The sequence below is a fragment of the Coregonus lavaretus genome, assembly GCF_964263955.1.
Source record: "Coregonus lavaretus genome assembly, chromosome: 23".
NCBI lineage: Eukaryota > Metazoa > Chordata > Actinopteri > Salmoniformes > Salmonidae > Coregonus > Coregonus lavaretus.
The window spans coordinates 24883217-24899283 of NC_140010.1; the positions used below are offsets into that span (position 1 = coordinate 24883217).

At 39.9% G+C, this 16067-nt stretch overlaps 2 protein-coding genes across 2 annotated transcripts in view; one reads left to right on the top strand and one right to left on the bottom strand.

The window, feature by feature from the left end:
* The window catches only part of LOC311150465 (laminin subunit gamma-1-like), an 81137-nt gene extending 78609 nt beyond the window's left edge, over window positions 1-2528 (top strand). Inside the window, exon 50 of the mRNA XM_084187965.1 lies at window positions 134-2528. Within this exon, the coding sequence (XP_084044091.1) occupies window positions 134-387 (254 nt within the window). The 3' untranslated portion in view covers window positions 388-2528. The remainder of the gene's footprint in view (window positions 1-133) is intronic.
* On the bottom strand, window positions 656-14335 carry LOC311098997 (nicotinamide/nicotinic acid mononucleotide adenylyltransferase 2). The gene is made up of 11 exons (XM_084139588.1): window positions 14152-14335; window positions 11249-11337; window positions 10515-10582; window positions 9934-10012; window positions 6729-6858; window positions 6148-6228; window positions 5983-6027; window positions 5690-5766; window positions 5240-5341; window positions 4992-5059; window positions 656-4362 (listed from the first exon to the last, which is right to left on the bottom strand). The coding sequence occupies exons 1-11, from the start codon at window positions 14234-14236 to the stop codon at window positions 4260-4262; spliced, it is 927 nt and encodes a 308-aa protein (XP_083995714.1). The 5' UTR covers window positions 14237-14335; the 3' UTR covers window positions 656-4259.
* Window positions 14336-16067: the final 1732 nt, after the last annotated feature.

Below are 16067 nucleotides of genomic sequence, written 5' to 3' on the forward strand. Positions count from 1 at the left end.
ACAAAACAAAACCACTTGTGTTTTTGTCTAATTTCACTCACCATCCTATCTTAATATTACCTCTGTTTTATGACATTATGATTTAAGCTGGTGCTGACCATTGGTCCTCTCCTCTCCTCTCCTCTCCTAACAGGTGAGCCAGGCAGTGTGGACGAGGAGAGGCTGGGTGAGTTGGAGCAGTCCATCGCCAGTGCTCGTGGCCAGGTCAACCAGCAGCTCCGGCCTCGGCTTCAGGACCTGGAGGAGAAGGAAGCCGGCCAGAGGGCCAGGTTGTCTGGCCTCAACCTAGATATTGATATGATCCTGGACGACATCAGGAACCTGGAGGACATCCACGCCAACATCCCTAAGGGCTGCTTCAACTCCCCACCTATTGAGAGACCTTAATCCCCACCTATTCAGAGATCTAAGGTTACGTCCCAAATGGTACCCTATTTCCTATATAGTGCAGAAGGGCCCTATATAGGGAGAAGGGTGCCATTTGGGATGCCTACGTTTTTGGCAAATAACTCTGAATGTGTTATGGTATTATGTGTGAGGAAAATGTGTGTTAAACTAAATGTATTTAAAAAAATGTTTTCTGTGAAGTTTCAGACTCAAGAGAAGCAATATTTTCAGTGATCTAGTAAGTGTTGAAAACAATGTATTTTCTGTTGTATTCTGTAAAATAAACTGCAATATTTATTCCTTTCTTAACAATACAAACCAGGTGCCACTTAATGCAACACAAACACATTGAATGAATGTCAATTAATGTGAATGTGTTTCACGTATCCTTCTTTTTCTCTTCAACTGAGGGACTTACTAAAATACAAAATATCTATTGTTACACACTTGGTTTATTATGGAGGTATTGATTGACTCAGTGTAGATGTTATATTGTGTCAGTCCAGTCAGTCCACAGTTGAAGATGAGAACATACAAATAATTTCCAACCCAGCAATTGTAGCTCATATTACATAGGATTCCCCCAAACATCATTTTTCAGGACTACTTACCAAATAAATAAATGAACAGAATAAAATATCAATCAAACGTCTCTTGATATTATATCTATAAGTCATCTAAACCCACTCAGCTCTAATTAAAGCCTCAGGTTCTATGAAACCTATAGTATACTAAAATTGGCCCATAATAACTAGGACCACGACAATGCATCTTTTTCATATCAGATTTTCCACTACATCTTGTTTATCTAAACCAGTCTTTGAAGAATACAAAGGAACTGATGTTGTGTATGTAAAGGAGTACCCTGCTGAGATGTGTTTGATAGAAAGACTCAAGGGATGCATGTATAAAGACCATCAGCTTGAAGGGATATTGGACCCAGTTCAGTTTGTACATCATGTATTACATTTGGAGCACACATAAAGAAGCAATGTTGTGAGTCTGGAGCATCTTACACTGTGTACATTTTACATTTACATTTTAGTCATTTAGCAGATGCTCTTATCCAGAGCGACTTACAGGAACAATTAGGGTTAAGTGCCTTGCTCAAGGGCACATCGACAGATTTTTCACCTAGTCGGCTCGGGGATTAGAACCAGCGACCTTTCGGTTACTGGCACAACGCTCTTACTGATAGTCTTTTTTGGAATCAGCTATGAAACTAGCAGACCGATTAGTCTATAAAATAACATTACTTGCATCATTTTTATAGCCTCCTACTATTTGTACTGGACTCCAAGTGCATCGTCAAATCAACCAATCCTTCTGATCTTAATTCCACCCCTCAGATGTCCACAGACGAACCCATCTTTCCCACGTATATTACCATTTTACTATTTCCTTTTGCAATACATCCTTCTATTTTACTGTTTCTCTATTTGTACCATTTCTACCACGATTGCCCTAAAAATAAATACTTTACCTAAGCATATAATCATATTTCCCATTGATTGATCGTGGTTTTTCAGATCTCCTAACAGTACTGTTTGTAGGTCCATCTGAACACAGACATTATGACTCAGCAACCACTCCTGGACCTGACTCCAAAAGCGAGCCACCGAAGCACAGTACAAAAATAAATGATCTGTTGATTCTGTTTCTTTGTTGCAGTTTGCACAGGGCTGACTGTTCAATGCCCCTTATAGTGAACATTATTTTTGTGGCAAGAATTTATATAATAGTTTAAATTGAAAAGAACAGATTGATGTGTCAAATGTTGTTTTATATATCAGTTCATAAACCCAATGACGTGGTATTGGAACATCAAAAATCTGTTCCCAACTATCTTGAATTTTATGCGGTATAGTCAAACCTCTCGACCTTAAGTTAAACTGATACAATTTATACTAGTCATTTTAAGCCATGCATGGTTTTTGATTGGCAGCAGACAAACTAATTCATCCCTTTCTCTTATGAGTAATTGCCACATCCATTTTTATGTCAGAGCTGCGATGAGTTGGTTATACTTTTGTATTGAGCATACATCTCCATACACCTTTGTTAATTACTTGCTTGTGTGACAAAATTTGACTGTCCTTATTTACAATGTCATTCATAAACCTTGTCTTTCCTCTATCAGTACACTGGAGTTTAGCCATATTATTTTCTGTAATATTTGTTCTGCCTCTTCTGGAGGATGAAATTGGAATTGTAACCAACTCTGTATGCCTTTAAACAGGGTTCCATTGTCAAATGTAGCCTGCTCAAAAACCAGTTTGGATTTAGATATCATTTTCAGTCTTTTTAAGTGAGAGGTTTAATTCTTTAATATTCAATAGTTTTAACCCTCCAACTCATGTTCGTTATGTAAATATGCCTGTTTTAACGTTTTCTGGCCATTCCAGATAAAATGTAATATTACTTTCGACACGACTTGAAAATTGTCTATTGATAGTCTTGCATCATGTCAGGCTTCTATGCTCTCCACAAGGCTGGAGAATGACATTACTATATGGACAACTAGCACTTGTGTGTCTATTTCTTAAAAATCATGAACCATGACATTTCCGGAAATAGTGGAATGTATTTTGCTTTTGCTTCCTTGCTATTAAAATTGAATAACCTAATAATCTTAGCCAAATTTACACATACAAAGCTACTGTAAATATGTATGCAAGATGCTTTGGTCACAATTAAAACCACTTATTAAACCAAAATGTGCACATATACACTCATTTACCCTTCCTTGCAGTAAGACTGTATAAAGCAAGGGTTACACTCAATGCTCATTAAACCAAACTGTCTAAAGTGTCTTGGCCCTGACCATGAGAAGTTTTAGTAAGAAACTACTGATCAAAGGCTATATCCCCACTTCCTTTGCAGTACAACATTAGAGCACATTTATTTCAGATTGATGTTATTATGACAGAGTGTTAAGTGCAAGGAGAGGGAGAGACTTGCATATGTGAATTCATCCCCATGGCACATGAAATGCAGTTCTGTAGTTTGTGCGGTTGTTTTTTTCCTCAATATTTAAAAGAATCTTGAGCAGCTAGCTACATAGCACAAAGTAAGAAACAGGTTAATTGCATTTGTTTTGGGAGTCGTGGTCATTTTCCCAGTGGCAAGCAGAAGAAACTTGTAAAATCCTTTGCACACAAAAAGAAATCAATGTACAAATCATTCTCTTATGTGCAAACAGATGTACATTTTGCATGAATGCCCACTGAAGACCAAACATTTAGGCATTGATATGCAATCGCAGATACATCAATACAGATACTTCTGTACATACAGTAGATTTAGAGTGAATAGAAAATGAAGTGAGGGGTGGGTACCCACTATATGTTCGTTTTTTTGCAAACACTTTCACAACATATCATATCTACGACATGAGTAAGTACTCATGTCAGAACAGAAACTTTCTAAGCATGCAGTCTAAAAACGGAGAGATTTAAATCAACAGCAAAGGCCTAAATGCAATAGGTTACAATCTCTGCACACTCTCTTCATGATGTCAAGGCTGCATCCTAAATTTCACCCTATTCCCTATAAAGTGCACTATTGTTGGCAAGGTCTAAAGTAGTGCACAATAGGGAAAATTATGCTACTTGGGACACAACCCAAAACCCCATCCCCCTCTCTATCCCACCCGGCCGGCGCAGCTTACACAAAGTCAGTTGTGAAGGTGGTCCACACGTACACACAGCTCTCAGGCACCTCGCTGTACATCCACAGGTCAGATGGGTCACTATGATACAGTAAGAAGGGACATGGATATCTTTAAATGGAAAAGCACTAGCTCAAGAGAGTATACGTTTCACATGAAAGACAGACTGGGACAATATGCCAGCAGGCCAAAGCAGTAGTTCCTATCCAGAAGCATTGATGTAGAGCTGACTCTGCAGGATGTAGTCGATGACTGGCTGGTTCAGGTAGTCCACCACATGGCCGTCACCGTGCTGCAGGGCCAGTCTGAGGGAAGGGAACAACCATAGAATTACAATGATTAGAATGTTCTATGGGAACAGCTTAGTTCAACCTCTAGGTGCGGTTTCTTGGACACAGACTAAGCCTAGTCCTGGACTAAAAAGCAAGCTTAATGGAGAATCTACATTGAAATAGCTTTTTAGTCTAGGACTAGGCTTAATCTGTGTTCGGGAAACTGCCCCCTAATGTTTAGCAAACGTTTTGGTTACACCCAAGAGCCACTAAACAGCAACCGAAGTGGTACATTAAGAGACATCCATATTTGTGAAAAATAACCAAACTTTTCCAGAGTGAAAAAGAGACAATAATAATAAAGAACAGTCCATCATTATTTATTAAATATTCCTAATGGAGGCCCAATGATGGTAGATCAATTATAATTAAGCAATAAGGCATGAGGGGGTGTGGTATATGGCCAATATACCACGGCTAAGGGCTGTTCTTAGGCATGACCCCCGAGGTGCCTATTGCTATTATAAACTGGTTACCAATGTAATTAGAGCAGTAAAAAAAAAAAAAAATGTTTTGTCATCCCTGTGGTATACTGATATACCACGGCTGTCAGCCAATCAGCATTCAGGGCTCGAACCACCCAGTTTACAATTCACACTAACCTGCTCTTGGTTGAACTGACAATGGACATTGGGTGGTTGGCATCGTCTTTTACTACAGTGATGTTATCCTGGAAAAAAAAGTTTTACACGTTATAGAATTAATAAATTGACATTTATAATTTTCTGTGGTTCAGAGTTGATGTTAATACATTAACATAATACGCTTTTAATAGATTACATTATCAAGCTTATTGGTTTTCCACTTTTCACCAAGCTCATGACTCATAGGCTCATAATGTAGATTCTACCTTGTACTTGCGCAGCACAGAGGAATGGTTCATTATCCTCTCTGTATCAACTCCGTCCCGAGGCACAACAACAATCCCAAAGTCTCCCACAATCACCTCCATCTGCAAACCATTTGTATGACACATTGCAGTATTACCTTCCAATGCTAATGAAATGGGTGACTGTAATAGTTTTGGTAAAGTATCTCGAATGCAACATTATGCTCATTAGGGTATCAAATCATTTGCATTCATGACTCTAAGTGGACACTGGATAGATTAAAATGTCGTCATTATTCAAAACTATTCGTCTTGCAGTGTTCCCTTTGACCTCTACAGGTCTGACTATGTTTGCTTTAATATAACTTTAGCGCATGCCATTAGGCAGGTATATATACTATGCAAAGAAATACAATTATTTTTCACAACAGACCTAAGAAGATGGGTAAGAGAAAGAGTGAGAGGGCTTACATCACTGTCTTTCCATAGGCCAGGGATGCAGAATGACTCCAGAAGATCACTGCCACATAGGAGCAAGATGCGCAACTCTGGACAATAGAGAGGAAGACAGAAATTAGACACCCAATAAACAAAGAGTTGGATAAGATAACTTCCTTTTCAATGATTCGATAATGAAGTTATTATGGGTCGTTAAGGGAAAATCTAATGACCTAAGCAAAAGCTTTTGTATTCTGACGATATACTGTATGCAATATTGGTAATATATAAATCTTATGGAGACATACAAAAGAGTGTTAACTCACCAATTTCCTCATATCGCATTGCAGTGCCAAGGTTGGCATTTTCATCTTTTGAGATAAAATTAAAAATGATACAAGAAAAGGTTATAATTTCATTAATCAATCGTGACCTTACTATACACTTAGAATTGTATGTTTTTCAGGAAGTTGCTTGTGTAGCCTACTTACCTACAAAGGTGAAACGGTCAATGTGGGGGCGAACACAGCAAATTTTGCCCAAGCTCTCACTCATCTTCCCCCACAGCTTAACTGTTTAGGTATATGGAAGAAAACATCAGTAAAAGAAAAGGAAAGCCGCACACTCTAGGAGCTCAGATGCAATAATTTAATATTCTAATAACCAACGTATAATATTATACCCTGATGAAGACAGCTTGTCTGTCGAAACGTTGGTTATTAGGATATTAAATTATTGCATCTGAGCTCCTAGAGTGTCCGGCTTTCCTTTTCTTTTTCAAGTGTTTTACGCCGTCAGCCAGCACCTCGCCTAAATAGGTGTGCGTTTCTTTCGCCTTTATCTTAATATGGAAGAAAACATCAGACATTTTCTAGCGGCAAATTACATCCATTGAAAAATATTTACAGAGCAGACAATTAATTTCCCTGTACATTATAACAACGTTTCCTCTTTTTCATCAACAATAAATTATATTGCAGATTTTCAAGGAATTAGACCTTGATTCTCATCCTAATCCAAATGGCATACATTTTTATCTCAAATACGTTTGTATATATACACAATCACTCACTGGCAATGGGCTTGTTGTTTATTGTGTTGTGGTTCTGATAGATGGCAGTCTGAGTCTTATTCTGTGGTTGGCCGATCACTGGAGTTGTGGACGGTGTGTTCACATTGGATAGAATACACCCTGTGACTCTCTGTGGACAGGAAAACACCATAATTGACACTTGTAGTCCCAGGGAATTTGATCCAGCTTAGGTCAGCAGCACAAACAGATTGCCCACATTCTGATGGAAGGATTGGATTTGTCACATACTACCAACATGATGTAATTGAAAAGTGTCAATCTGGTACGTTTTTGCAAAAAGTGACACATCAAGAAACATAACGAGTATGTGCATTCATTATGTTAAATTGGGGGAAGATTAGTGTCATAATATTGATGCCTAGAGATAAGCGCCAAAGTGCGCTCTCTCTCTCTCTCTCTCTCTCTCTCCCCCTTCTTTCACCCCTCCACCCTCTCACCCTCCTCTCTCTCTCCCTCCCCTCTCTCTCTCTCTCTCTATCTATTCTGTAATCCCCCTCTCCATCTCTCTCTCTTCTCTCTCCCCCTCCCTTCCTCTTGCTATCTTTCTCTCCCTCTATCTATCACTCTCTCTATTCACCAACCCTCCCTCCCTCCCTCTATTTGCCTCCCTCTGTCTCTCTCTCTACCTCATATCCCCCATCCTTCTCTTTGCTCTCCCTCTCCTTCTTTCACCCCCTCTCTCTCCCTCCTCTCTCCCTTCTATTTATCATTTTCTTCTCTCTCCCTCCTCTCTTTCCCTATCCCCCAACCCCCCCCCCCCCCCCCCCCCCCCCCCCGCTCTCTCTCTTTACACAGAGGGTTTTACCTGGAACCAAAAAGGGTTCTTCAAAGGGTTTACCTTTGGGATAGCCGAAGAACCCTTTTAGGTTCTAGATAGAAAAAAAGGTGTTAAGAGTGTAATGCACTATATATGGAATAGGGTGCCATTTGGACAAAGGTGTTAAGAGTGTAATGCACTATATATGGAGTAGGGTGCCATATGGAACATACCTAAGGGTTCTACTAGTGAAGACTTTTGAATTAGGTATTAATGAGCTTCATGCCCTCCACCATTACCATCTCAAGAGAATCGCAATCCTTCTTAACAACATAGATTGATAGAATCAATATCGAAATGTATGACGATCTGACACCACCCACAAGTATTTTATTCAGTAGTCTTAGTCCATGATAAATGCATTTGTTTGCTTCTTCACTTTCGGTTGTTTCATGTAATCCCTTTATGAGTCAGAAGGCCTCCTGGGGTCACTTGCCCCAGTTTCAATGCCCCAGTTTCAAGCTTTGACGTTAAGAACTGACCGTTTCACAGAGGATGGAATCCAGTGTTTTTGTGTAACTGCAGGGTGAGAATGAAGGACCATCTTGAGGATGAATTAAGCCACTTCCCGTTGCCACAGGAAGCTGAACCTCATCACAAGGCATCCCTGTAAAGTCACGATGGGTTGTCTGCAAGGATGGTTAGCTAGCTCAATCGCAGTTCACGGGGGCGTCATGGTTATGTAATGGCTGTACGTAATGTTTTTCTATGGAAAAATGTTTTCACTGTGAAGAGTTAATTTCACATGGTCAGGTGTAGGCTTGCGTTCATCGGGAGTGTCTGCTGAACGATCCCATATGTGAATTGTGTTTCTAGACTTAATCATTCTAATGTCAAAAGCACCTTATCTCTAGGAATTTTACACATTTGTGACCGGCGACTGTTATGACCCGGCATATGAAATTTGAAGTCAATCGGCCCAAAATTATTTTGGACCTCCATTGGACACAATGGTCTTGCAATACTAGAGGACCTCTGTTTGTCTGTCTGTCTGTCTGTCTGTCTGTCTGTCTGTCTGTCTGTCTGTCTGTCTGTCTGTCTGTCTGTCTGTCTGTCTGTCTGTCTGTCTGTCTGTCTGTCTGTCCGTCCGTCTGTCTGTGAGTGTGTCTGTCTGTCTGAGTCTTTCACCAAATTACACATTTCAAATTTAGCACCAACTTTTTTGCTATATAGAGGGGGGATTATAGAATAGAGATAGATAGAGGGGGAAGGAGAGCGAGAGAGAGAATGAGGGAGAGAAGAGAGAGAGAGAGGGAGGGAAGGGTAGAGGGTGGAGGGGGTGAAAGAATGGGAGGGGTGAGAAGAAAAGGAAAGGGGATAAAGATGAGGTAGAGAGAGAGGCAGAGGGAGGGAGGGAGGGAGGGAGGGAGGGAGGGAGGGAAGAGAGAGAGAAGAGGGCGGCGCACAATTGGCCCAGCGTCGTCCAGAGTAGGGGAGGGAATGGCCGGCAGGGATGTAGCTCAGTTGGTAGAGCATGGCGTTTGCAACGCCAGGGTTGTGGGTTCGATTCCCACGGGGGGCCAGTATGAAAAATAAAAAAATATTGTATGCACTCACTAACTGTAAGTCGCTCTGGATAAGAGCGTCTGCTAAATGACAAAAAAAAAAAAAGAGAGAAACCAACAGACATGAATGCAATTGATTTATGTGTCAACGACTTGATGCATTTCTATGCATCAATCTCATTGAATGCAATGTATTCACTTAGGCATCAAGACCCTGAAGCTTATCTCTAGGCATCAATATTGTGACACTAATCTTCCCCCCATTGAATGCAATGTATTCACTTAGGCATCATGTATCTGATGCGTAACTCTAGGCATCAATATTGTGACACTAATCTTCCCCCCATTGAATGCAATGTATTCACTTAGGCATCATATATCTGATGCGTAACTCTAGGCATCAATATTGTGACACTAATCTCCCCCCCCCGAGTGAATGCAATGTATTCACATAAGCCAGATTGATGCTTTTCTGCTGATACCAGGCTGATTCTACAGCAGATGTTTGAAAATAACATAATATTTAGTTGCCGTGGAAACAATCCCAGCATACAGTAAAGGTACGGGTCATTTATAAAAACAGTTCAAATTGCTCTTAGTCCTTATAAATACTTCCACCACACACGTCAACTAGCCAGTGGGCCGTGCATTAATTCATCATCTATGAATACATTCCATACACAGTAGCTAAGTCTGAGGCATTTAGTGTAGGCTACCTTGAACTCTCTTCTCTCTGAACTACCAAATTTTTTATCAAATTGCTCTTGATATTATCCTTCACTGCCGAATGTACAGCTCATGCAATACAGTGTGGCCTGAGTAACCGTAACCAGTCGTTATTCCCTGAGTTGGCCTGGCTTACCTTCATGAGGTCACGATGATGTTCCAGCACACTGCACGTAGTCTGCCATGTGTCCTGGTAGCACTCCCAGGGATCCACTCTGCAGGAAAATAACACATGATAGATGAACAGCTGTGTACTTCTGGGCCTGTATTCATAAAACGCCTCAGAGAAGAAGTACTGATCTAGGATCAGGTCCCCCCCTGTCTATTCATCATAATCTAAAAGGCAAAACTGATCCTAGATCAGCATTCCTACTACTTTTAGATTATGAATACGGGCCCTGATCTCTATCCTTCTCATTAGTAGGATAATAGAACTGATGATATTGCACATCTGCTAAATACCTCACACTGTGTCTTGTTAATGACATTGCCAGAAACACATCCTGTCTCATGGGACTAATAGAGTCCATTCAAGATACTTACTGCCATTCAAGATTCACTTGGACTGTGTCCCAAATGGCACAGTATCCCCTTTATAGTGCACAACTTTTGACCATGCCCATTGGGTTCTTGTCAAAAGTAGTGCACAATGTAGGGAATAGGGTGCCATTTGGTACGCAGTCTTGTTGTTCTGAACGGATATATCCACTGACTCACCTGATCCAGTCAGAGGACTGGACTGCCAGTTGACACATGGTGAGACGATGTCTGCTGGGGACCAGACCCTGTGAACACACAGGGGATCAATAAGCTGCTGCCATTGTGTTCGTTGTGTGCATCCAAAATCACACCCTATTTCCTATATAGTGCAATATTTGGGGAATAGGGTGCCATTTGGGATGCAGACATTGTGTTCATTCTCTCTATTGCGTGCCTCTGCATGGTAATCGACTGGTTTTACATGTTTTATCTATGAGGAATATAGATTTGTGGAAAATGGCTGAAGATTACAGTCTATAACTGATGTCAATCATTTGTGCAACCACAACAATGATAACATACTAATCCAATCCTCATTCATGCTAGAGACACAGTGATGAAAAAAATGCACAGAAGATTCATGATCTGACTGAAACAGCATTTCTCTTACATTTATTATTCATGTTTTCTGTTTCTTATAGAGAGAGAAACTGGGACAAGCTTTTAATTTATTCCAGAAATGGCTCAGGAGAATAGATGACGATAGTATTAGAGGTGGCTTATATAATCTGAATGCAGCAACAACACCTACACAGGAGGACCACCCAAAGCGATCACTCATTCATAAAAATAACCACCAGTTAATTTGCTCTAAATTGTACTCCTGTCAATCAAATCAGATCATTGGTTGAGATGGTTGTTTGTTAGTTACTCAAACAAATCCACTTCGTAGATATCAAATAATTTCGTACCGGTTTTCCATAGGAGTCATGTACAGGAGAGATGATGCCCCCAATCACAATGAACTTCCCTGTTTTGTGCAGGTATTCTCTGGCTTTCTCTGTAAAGCAGACGCAGTACATACTTGTAAACATACTTATCATAGTTCATAGTGTGCACAACATTACAGTTTTAACCAGGTAACCTGTGTCTTATTGTCTGCCATCAGCTAAATGTTTCCAATTCTGTCATGAGAAGTTTGGTCACTGAATTTCTGCTTGTAATAAACAGTCTATAACGGTGTTGTCATTCAATCATGAATAAATTGTTTTCCACAGGGCACTATTGTGAATCAACCTGATGTGTTGCTGAATATTTTGCTTAGTTACAGTAAATGAAGTCTGACTCGCCAGTGGATCCGTGCAAATTACAATTATTACAGTTCATCTCCAGGGAAACTGATCAAAGAATTCCAGAAGCTTTTTCAGCCTTTTTCAAATTGAAGTTGATTGATGAGGACTTTTTGTTTCGACCACAGGGCAAGCATTCATCTATTCATTCTGTTGTCGTTGTGGAGTTACTGCCTGCATGCCACCAACAGAGAACCTCATTGTTTCAGCCCTCTTCAAGCCTTTATGTGAATGTGGAAAGCTACTGGAGCCTATGTGTTGCAAGTCATCAGCTCAGCTCAAAGTGTGTGATGTACAGTTCCTGTGTAAATTGACCAGAGCCATTACAGATGTAAAGTCATAAAAATATGCATTATTTATTAAGGAAGAGTGGGTACACTCTTAGAAAAGAAGGTGCTATTTCGAATCTAAAAGGGTTAATTGGCTGTCCAAAGGGAGAACCCTTTGAAGAACCCTTTTTGGGTCCAGGAAGAACAATTTTGGTTCCATGAACCCTTTACACAGAGGGTTCTACATGAAACCCAAAAGGGTTCTACCTGGAACCCAAAAGGGTTCTACCTGGAACCAAAAAGGGTTCTTCAAAGGGTTTACCTTTGGGATAGCCGAAGAACCCTTATAGGTTCTAGATAGAAAAAAAGGTGTTATAAGTGTAGTGCACTATATATGGAATAGGGTGCCATTTGGACAAAGGTGTTAAGAGTGTAATGCACTATATATGGAGTAGGGTGCCATATGGAACATACCTAAGGGTTCTACTAGTGAAGACTTTTGAATTAGGTATTAATGAGCTTCATGCCCTCCACCATTACCATCTCAAGAGAATCGCAATCCTTCTTAACAACATAGATTGATAGAATCAATATCGAAATGTATGATGATCTGACACCACCCACAAGTATTTTATTCAGTAGTCTTAGTCCATGATAAATGCATTTGTTTGCTTCTTCACTTTCGGTTGTTTCATGTAATCCCTTTATGAGTCAGAAGGGCTCACTGTGGGGAGTTTCCATTCCACTCATGTGCAGCTAGAGTACTTTCCTTTTTCTATAACAGCCACTGCAAGCAAGGCATGCAGAGAGGTGGTTTGGAAAAATAGGTCATAGAAACATGGATGCTTTTTCCCTCTGCCTCATGATATTCCAGGTTCACTCACTACTGCTGCAGCATAATGATTTCACTCACTCTATTCTAATGACTCTTAGGATTTAGTCATTTTGAAGTTACTAGCCTATGGTGCACCCCCTCCTATTCCTGATTTTGGATGACAGTAATTTAACTCCCTTTTATATAAATTGTTTGCCTCCTTTAGAGGTGCATTCATTTTTATAGCATATAGACATTACTATATATTGGTGGACAAGATAGTTTATGTGTATTATAAAATACAGTACTTTACTAGTTCTACTGTGATTGTTTTCATCAATATACTGATGCATTTGGCTGGCTGTTGAAATGTGATCTCCCTAATTGTAGCATTGTGCAATTACTGAATTGTGTGTAGAATCAGTAATGTTTCAGGTAACAAGAAAACTCTAATATTTTCCTTAGTGATAAGCCATGGTGAAATAGTTATTTCATGTTATTAAATGTCAGTTGAAAACTGACAACAGTTAAGGCAAAGACAACAATGCGTTTGCCTTCATTAACTATTCAAATTGTATGTCAGCAGTCAATGAACATGAAAAAGAAGGGATATACAGGGCAACAATAAAGTCAAAAAGGAGAAAATATTTAGTTATGAGATATAGATTTGCCTATGTGTTTTCTTGTCATTTTGCTGCATTTCCATTCATTGGTGAATACCAGTTGTGTTTTAGCTAATTATTTTACATTATTGATCGGCTGCACAGAAAGATTGTATGCTATTATGATTTGAGATACGATTTCTCATTCATTATGAGTGACGCAGTATCTGCTATCAGGCAACCAATGCCCAAACATGCTGAATAGGCCCCTTGTGTCCAGTTGCTCCACATCCGTATACATGCTGTATTTATATCTCAAACTAGCCTAGCCTGCTCTTTCAAGTCCATTTGCTGTCGTTTTCAGGGCTAGTCAGCCTATGCAGCATACACCTACGTAGGCTACACTGAAATGATACATACTGTGCGCTCAATATAGTTGTATAGGATAATCTAAAGCTGTAGATGTAATGGTTCTGTTGTTAATGAATGTCATTCATACGTAGTGTTCAAAAACAGAGAGTGAAATAAAGACCCCCAACTGAAATTACAATGATTAGACCATTAACTTCATTCTGACATAATCACATTTCCATCACTGAGGCCGTAGCCCATTTCAGCACCTCCCTCATGGACAGCGAATACCAATAAAGGTCTATGGCAAAACATCAACCCAACAACACCACGCAATTCTAACATTATAATGCTGATATATAGGTTAATTTCCATGCTAACCTAGACTCCCAAACGCCTTGCCATTCTTAAACATATCTCCTACCCACAACATCTGGAGCACAAAACATATCTTCAAAATATACAGAACAGCGCGTAGGTAATGCTTACCAAACATATGAATGTGTCCTTTAGTGATGGGGTTAAAACTTCCACATGACAGCAATATAACGTGCGTTTTAGTGTTCTCCGTCATGATATGACTGGATATGAGTTTATTTTCTGCAACTACCGATTTGTTCTCCTTTGTTTTACTGTTAGCGACCGCAGAGAGAGGTAAGGTTCATTTGGATGCGGCAGTATCCCAGTCTCCTCGCAGGATACAGAGCGTCACTGCCCTCTATATTAAAGGCACAGGACCAAAGGCACTCACAGCACTGGAAATCTGAACATGTATGATTGTACAATACAATTTAAAACAATGGGTAGGCTACATACATTGGCTTTTATTATAGACTTTGTGCGGCAAGTAAATCACTAGAAAAATATTAAAATGTTCGTAATAAAACTAAACAAGTATTTACAAGAAAAAACAGCCAAGATTACCAGCACGTTCTGGCCTGGGCTCTTCCAATTGTATCACAGTTTCTATCGTCGGTGTCCTATTTCTACATGTATAGATGAAGGAGATGTGTCAACACCTACTGAATGTACTGAACTCTAAAATACTATTTTGTCAGAAGATTTGTATTACTAATTGAGCTTATGTTAATTGGTTATACAGTGAGGGAAAAAAGTATTTCATCCCCTGCTGATTTTGTACGTTTGCCCACTGACAAAGAAATTATCAGTCTATACATTTAATGGTAGGTTTATTTGAACAGTGAGAGACAGAATAACAACAAAATCCAGAAAAACGCATGTCAAAAATGTTATAAATTGATTTGCATTTCAATGAGGGAAATACGTATTTGACCCCTCTCAATCAGAAAGATTTCTGGCTCCCAGGTGTCTTTTATACAGGTAAGGAGCTGAGACTTGGAGCACACTCTTAAAGGGAGAGGTGGGGGATAATCCCGCTGCCTTTGTTGGACATACCCCTTTTTTAATTGGCGTTGGCTTGTGCAGTATTGCAACCTCCCTGTTGTAAACGAGCATAGTTATATCTGCCAAGAGGTCTGGATCTTTAATGCAATGATGCATAAAAAATGGACTCAGCTTGTTAAATAGACAATGGAACTGTCAATTGTCTGGGTGATTCCATTCTAGTAACCTATTAATTTTGATCATATTCCTTATCCTGACCAAGGCAATGAGGTCAGACTGTATATATTATTGTAGATCAGTGTGTGACCGCGAAGCATGCCCACTGGCTTGCTTGAAACAAAGCTGGCAAACCATACCGTGTGCGGCTCATCAACGCGCAAATTACAACCAGAGAAGGATGAGAAAGCGAAACATTCCACTCGCTCATTTTATCTGGTTCATATTGAGTCAATGAACTAAGCAGGTCAGACCCAGCTGCCACCCCTTAAGCAGACCTTCTTCTGCTTTTCTTCTTCGATGAGGTTTAACGGCGGTTGGCATCCAATAAATGTTGCATTACCGCCACCTACTAGACTGGAGTACAACTCCCTTATACTTTGCTTGAAAAAATAAAAAAATTAATACCCTACCATCTAACACTACACTCACAAAAAATTAAATAATAATAACAATAATAACACCACCCTACTCTAAATCGATTTAGTCCTACCTCAGGTCAACAACCTGAAAGGATGGGACACCACCACTTAACACACCCTGTAACTCTTCTGAAGTCTCGCACACCCAAATACCTCTCTGCAGCTGCCACCACAACCTCCATTTTCTGTGCCTTACGTTCCATCACTGCAGTACAGTTGATAATCATTGCTATAAATGCTAAAAAATAAAATCTTACTGAAACATATACCACTTGTTGGCCTATCCCTCTGTACTGGTACAGATCAACTACTCACACCACTCCTCTCAGGATCCCTCCCCCTTGACCCATCCTTAAGCAGACCCGAACTGTGACAACTTTTTCAATGGTAAAACGTGTGAGT

Coding starts and splice junctions, on each gene's coding strand:
- LOC311098997 (XM_084139588.1), bottom strand. CDS start 14,236: ATGACGGAGAACACTAAAACGCACGTTATATTGCTGTCATGTGGAAGT. Junction 11,338..14,151: donor AGGACACATTCATATGTTTG/GTAAGCATTACC, acceptor TCTGCTTTACAG/AGAAAGCCAGAGAATACCTG. Junction 5,767..5,982: donor AATGCGATATGAGGAAATTG/GTGAGTTAACAC, acceptor TCTATTGTCCAG/AGTTGCGCATCTTGCTCCTA.